Source organism: Physeter macrocephalus, chromosome 12, assembly GCF_002837175.3.
Source record: "Physeter macrocephalus isolate SW-GA chromosome 12, ASM283717v5, whole genome shotgun sequence".
In the NCBI taxonomy this organism is placed as follows: domain Eukaryota; kingdom Metazoa; phylum Chordata; class Mammalia; order Artiodactyla; family Physeteridae; genus Physeter; species Physeter macrocephalus.
This window is the reverse complement of record NC_041225.1, coordinates 47,188,957-47,195,499: the sequence shown is the minus strand read 5'-3', so window position 1 is coordinate 47,195,499 and position 6,543 is coordinate 47,188,957. Positions and strand designations below refer to the sequence as shown.

General features: G+C 37.1%; 1 protein-coding gene across 1 annotated transcript in view; it reads right to left on the bottom strand.

Moving 5' to 3' along the window:
• Window positions 1–785: 785 nt before the first annotated feature.
• Window positions 786–6,543, bottom strand: part of WDR43 (WD repeat domain 43) — a 50,959-nt gene continuing 45,201 nt past the window's right edge. The window contains exons 15-18 of the mRNA XM_024118521.3: window positions 5,527–5,640; window positions 4,950–5,019; window positions 2,505–2,554; window positions 786–2,403 (exon numbers count right to left, since the gene is read on the bottom strand). Of these exons, the coding sequence (XP_023974289.1) occupies window positions 2,212–2,403; window positions 2,505–2,554; window positions 4,950–5,019; window positions 5,527–5,640 (426 nt within the window). The 3' untranslated portion in view covers window positions 786–2,211. The remainder of the gene's footprint in view (window positions 2,404–2,504; window positions 2,555–4,949; window positions 5,020–5,526; window positions 5,641–6,543) is intronic.

Sequence of the window (6,543 nt, the reverse complement as noted above, 5' to 3'; positions counted from 1 at the left end):
TTCTATGCCCCCAAAGAATTTACTTTTAAAAATTAACCTCAAATATCGCCAGCTATTTAGTATTCTTGCCGAAAACATTTAAATGAGAATCTAATCATAAGGAAGCAATCCGACAAACCTGGACTGTAGGACATTCTGTAACACAGCTTAATTTATGTGGACTTACTTAAATAGCAAAATCATGAAACACACACACAAGGGGGAATATTCTAGATTGACAAAGCAATGACAACCAAATATAATATGTGATCCTTGATTTGATCATGAACAGAGGGTTAATTATTAAAAATAAAAAAGCTAGGAAGAAAAATTAACCTCAAAAAAGACAAAACCACATACTCAAAACTTTGTTGTCTGGATTAGGCGTGGAATACCCTGAAACTAGAAAAGCCTTTGTAACAAGTTTGTAATTTAACTCTGGATTTGTCTAAAACAAGAAACAGTAAGCAATTACTACCGTTCTCTAGGTAGAGCCAGGTGCGGGGGAAATCTGACCCAGGCCACAGGACACAGCCTGACCCATGGGCACGTGCACCCTTGTGACTGCCACCGCAACCTCGGGTGGTGGGAGCGCGGCCCTGCCAGGCGGGGCAAGAAACAACCACTAGCTCCTAACAAAGTTCTTGGTTCCTTTACTTTGTTACAAATGCTAGATTATCCAAAAAGCCTTAAAAGCATTTACCTATTAATGCTAGTGGAGTAAGATGATTTTTTTAAAACCTTCACACCACAAGCACAAACCTGTGGCTGTGTTCCCCTACATATACCACAAGACAAGCACTGGGTAAAGATGAATATTTATTCACTTTACAAAGAGAATGGTATTAAATTGCCATAAACAGCTTCATTTATAGACAAATATAACTATACATTACACCAGTAGCTGACTCTTAACTTTCCCAAGATGCTCTATATGGCTCCAGCGCTATTAGTTGAGCACAGAAATCTGTCTGCCACCGATATCAGAAGTCCCTCGGAGATAATGGTTTTATGTTTTACATATTCACAGGTGGGAAAAATAAACCCATCTCCCCAGCCCTTTCTTAGAGTTGAGCTTCCATCTGCACGTTCCCTAGAGAGCACTAAGCAAATACTGGCTCATTCTTTAAAAAAAACAAAACAAAAAAAAATGACTGATAATTTGAAAAGGCTTTTGTAGCACACCAAAATACGCTTTATACATACATAAAAAATCTTGAGTCAGATTTATTTTAAGGTAAACATACCCTAACACTGCCAAGAGTGGGTAATGAGAAGGAACACATTAAATTATGGAATTATAAAAATATTTTCTTTGGAAAAAAATTCCAACAAGGTTATCATTAATATCTAAAACCAAAGAGAAAAAATAAACAACTGTTCTTTGATCCATTAGTAATTTAAATAAAAATGAAAACCTCTTCAAAAGCAGCTGTAACTGAATCTTTTAAAAAGTTGCAGGTAATGAGCACTTCTAAATCTATACACTGATGATTCTTTACAGGCAACTTGCAGTCAAGAAAAATCCTTAATATGGCTAATTCTTTAGTTTTTTAATTATCATAATTTTTCTGTGTTTTAAAAAAATACTTCACATGACAGCTTAAAAAATAAGTGGTTGTTTTGGGGAAGCACTCCAAATATTCAATCTGACTCAAATCAGATTACCACAGTCAACAGAGAAGCTAGGGATACCGGCGATTTTATTTTTTTTTAGTCACAATCATTTTTACTCCAGTTTTTAGTTTATCCCTTCATATTTTATAAAAATGTACCAAATTAAAATTTTTTCACTAGTGCTGCTTCATACCAGGATGTGATGAAAGATACCAACCTGAGATAAGAGCTGACTCCTTCACAAAAGTCCAGTTCTTGAACCCTTACATGGGAAATGTCTTTATCTTCACTTACATCAATTCTTGGCATAACCAATCATACTGGGATATTACATTATAAAAATATACCATATATTGGACACTCATGTCAGTACACTGCAGAAAATGCATCTATTTGCTGTGTAAAGTTTATTAACATTTGAATGAAACTCTCTTATTTACAGAGTTAAGTCTGGGGTGCTCAAGACAGCAAAGTGGCATGGGAGCCACCATTAGGAATTTGGAAATGTGCAGCAGTCCTTGGCATCTGTCACAGAGACAACCCTCCATAGGAGAACTCGGCAGCAGTGGGTAAGATGAGCCAGTTTACATAGTTCATTTGACTTTTCTTCTCTGTTCATTCTTCTTCACTTTCATTTTCAGGATCTAAATCAGAATCTCCATTTAATTCCTTTTCACTTGCCACATCTCTGTCCTCACCATTTTCTTCATCTTTTTCTTCAGCATCCTCTTCTTCCTCTTCTTCCTCTTCATCAACATCCTCATCTTTTTCACCTCCTTTCTCTTCCTCATCTTCATCCCAATTATCCTGATAGAAATATTAAGCAAGGAAAGCATGACTGAAGGCCTCATTCTTACAGGGTACAAAGATATAAAGCAGATTTATGTACCAGGAAACAAATTACTCACATCAGAATCCTTATCTGCTATTTCATCATCAGACTCCTCTTCAGAAGATTCTGTAAGGAGGGGGAAACAAGCTTTAATTTTGTGATCAAAGCAGAGGATATAGCCCAGAAAGCTAAACAGAATCAGATTCCTGAATTTATTTTTAGAAATATATTCGGCTATCATCCATCTAAGAAGGAACATTGTTTATATTCTTATCTGCATAAAAGTACATGTATTATACTATTCCATCAAGATCTCATTGAGCAGGACAAAGTATCAAAACCCTAACAAAATCCCATCTAAAACACCAAGTCATTGTACATTAACTATACTTCAATTAAAAAATAATTAAAAAAAAAAAAAACTAAGCCGAGGATGTGGAGAAAAGGAACCCCTGTGCACTGCTGATGGGAATGTAAACTGGTTCAGCCACCATGGAAAACAGTATGAAGACTCCCCAAGAAATTAAAAATAGAATTACCATATGATCCACCAAGTTCACTTCTAAATATATACCAAAGGAAACGAAATCAGGATCTCAGATTTAACTGCACTCCCATGTTCGCTGCAGCATTATTTACCATAGTCAAGACAGGGAAACAACCCAAATGTCCATTGATGGAAGAATGGATATAGAAAATGCCACACACACACACACACACACACACACACACACACACACACACACACACACACACACACAAAATGGATTATTATTCAACCATGCAATAGGAACTCCTGCCCTTTGCAACAACATGGATGGACCTTGAGGGCGTTGTGCTAAGTGAAATAAGTCAGGGGCTTCCCTGGTGGCGCAGTGGTTGAGAGCCCGCCTGCCGATGCAGGGGACACGGGTTCGTGCCCCGTTCCGGGAAGATCCCACATGCCACGGAGCAGCTAGGCCCATGAGCCATGGCTGCTGAGCCTGCACGTCCGGAGCCTGTGCTCCGCAACGGGAGAGGCCACAACAGTGAGAGGCCCGTGTACCGCAAAAAAAAAAAAAGTCAGATAGAAAAAGGTAAATACTGTATGATCTCACTCACATATAGAATCTACAAAAACGAGATTCAATGATACAGGGAACAGATTGGTGGTTGCCAGAGGTGTCAGATAGGGGTGGAGGAAATGGGTGAAGGTCAAAAGACACAAACTTCCAATTATAAGATAAGTCAGTCCTGGGTAGATAATGTACACCATGGTGACCACAGTTAGCGATACTGTAATGTTTATTTGAGAGCTGCTAAGAGAGTCAATCTTAAAAGCTCTCATCACAGGAACAAAAGATGTATAACCGTGTGGTGATGGATGTTAACTAAACATTGTGATGATCATTTCACAACATATACATACAGGATCATTATGGTGTACCCCCCTAAAACAAGCACAATGTTATATGTCAATTATATCTCAATAAAACCAGGAAAAAAAATCACAAAAAGTATAATTAATTAATTCAGCTATGCTTTTATGTTCTTCAGTTATATTTTATAGTTTTCTCTATAAAGGTTTTGTTTCATTTTTTTAGAGGTATTTCTAGGTACTTCATAGTTTTGGTTGCTGCTGTGAATGAGATCTTTTTTCCTAAGACATTTCTAACCGGGACATTATGGACATACAATACATTATTGGGACATAATAATGCTACCGATTCCTTTTTGCTAGATCTTGGTATCCAGTAAACTTGCTTATCTGAATATTTCAATGGTGTGAACTAGATTATCAAATAATGAGATGTACAAAGACAGAATTTCATTGAATTATTTTTCTATATCTATTAAAATAAGAGACAGTGTTCATGATAACCTGTTAACATGGTAATCACTACATTAACAGATTTGTTGATGCTAAACCATCTTACAATCTTTAAATAAATTCTACCTGGTAATGACGTATTATTTTACTTAAGTACTTCTGTAATCAATCTGCTACTTACGATATTTGAGGATGGCCTGAGATGTTATTTTCTTGACTATACTTGTCCGGTTTTGACTCATACGATGTCTAAACTGTTTGTACATGACAAAAATGACTTGTTCCTTAAAGACTGATAAAAGTCACTTAAAAAACCTGTGTCTGGTACCCTATGGGGAAAGGTTTTGATTAAATCAATTTAAAGCTATTAGCTTGTTCTAGGTTTCTATTTCTTTTTATTTTAAGTCAATTTTGGTCATTAAAGTTTCCCAAGAAATTACCTATACCATCTAGGTTTTTTGTATTGGCATAGTTTGTTCATAGTGTTCTTCAAATCTCTTCCATACCTAATGCCCTTTTCTGTTTCTGTATTATATTTGTGCCTTCGCTTTTTTTTATTTGATCACATTTTTGCCAGTTTTGCCACAAGCTTGCCCGTTTTATTAGCGAAGGTGTGTGTCAAAGCACGATCTCAACACTGATGTTTTTACAAAGTCACAGAACTGAGTCAATGTGAAAAACTAAATGTTTAGCCTATGCCCCAAGCTTTACCTTCTTCATACACCAACTTTGCCTTCTGTGCAGGACAAGTTGGTCCCTTTGTTTTTTCTGATGCTGTAACCTGAAAGATAATCAAGTGCTATTGTGAAGTAGAGTGTAAGTTTATCTCAAGTATCACAACCCTCCCCAACAGTAAACTCATCCTCAACCATTATAATGGATGACCTTAATACGATGTAGATCAAATACAGGGCAAAAGGCATATTCGTCAAATACAAGAAAGAATTACTCCGTAAAAGCTGAAAATACTTTTAAGGTAATCCAATTTCTTTCTGTGACAAAAAGCTGTAGAAATACCCTGTGACTGGTTGTTCATAGCACCACAACCACTCTAACTGTATTAACAACTGAAATATGACGGTGAGAAGATCCGAGTTAAAGCTGACACAGGCACAACTAAGTTTACTTACTGTCAAATACATAACATTCCCTAGTCAAAGACTAGGTCCTGACTTACCAATTTTTTGCTGAAACAGGGCGCTTTCAACATTCAGGTAAACAATCCTTACTCCTCTCTCCATTCCCACCACATTCAAAAGTTTAGCACAGAACAATCTGATTTACTCACTTGCGTGATTAGAAGGATGAGCTTTCCGTGAAGGTGGGAGAGTTTCTGAAAAGTTTTTACTCTGCTTTCCATTAACTGGTACAGTGTCCCCAGCTGGGGTACCAGGTCAGGCAACTAAGGAACAACAGCAACAAAAAAATGATACTTTGATACTATTATAATAAAACATGGATAACAAATATATAAATCATGCTCAGATATGCCTGAGTATTCAGCCCCCAGCAAATGCTTGCACTTCCAGTGGCAGTGGCTGCTTGTCACACAGCCTAGCAACATCTCAAATTTTCAGAGGCCTTTACTGTCCTAACAGCAAAAAAATAATATATTTAAAAAAAAATAATGATGCAAGGTCAGAAGGAGAAACTGCAAGGAGAGACAAACTGCAGGGTGGGACTTCTTTGTGTTGATCATATTATTTCAGAGAAGATCAATATAAAGGAGACACTAACTAAAGAGTAACCCCAAGCACATACCTCTGGGCTAAAAAAAGGGCTTCACTCTGAAACGTCCTCTCTGATGATATCACATTATCTACCTCCATTAGGTCCCAGCAGCTAGAGGAAGCTTTTCACAGCTTCCAGAGACCAGCAGGACAAAGTGACAGAATACAAAGCTAACCTTATGGTATTTCAAACATACTTCCTGTTAATTAACCCTCTTGAGTTATACTTCAGAAATTAAAGAAGGAAATTATTTGCTTTCTCCCTCCAGAGCTTCAGAAAAAGGGACCCCACTCTTTGCCCTTTAATTAGCCTTTACTTGCCCTCCTATCTCTGACACTAGAGTAAATAAGAGTGTTTCATTCAAATGTTAAACTTTATACAGTAAAAATGAGAGTGTCTGTACATTACTAAAGCCCCCATGCCTAGCACAGTCCTTGACTTAGAGAAGGTACTTAAAGATATCTGATAAGGAAGGAAGAAATGAAGGAAAGGTGGGGAAAGGCACTGTTTTCTGAGGAGAGAAAACTGTTTTAGGCTGGAGTCCACCCTGTACCATACTTCCATGGTCTATTTT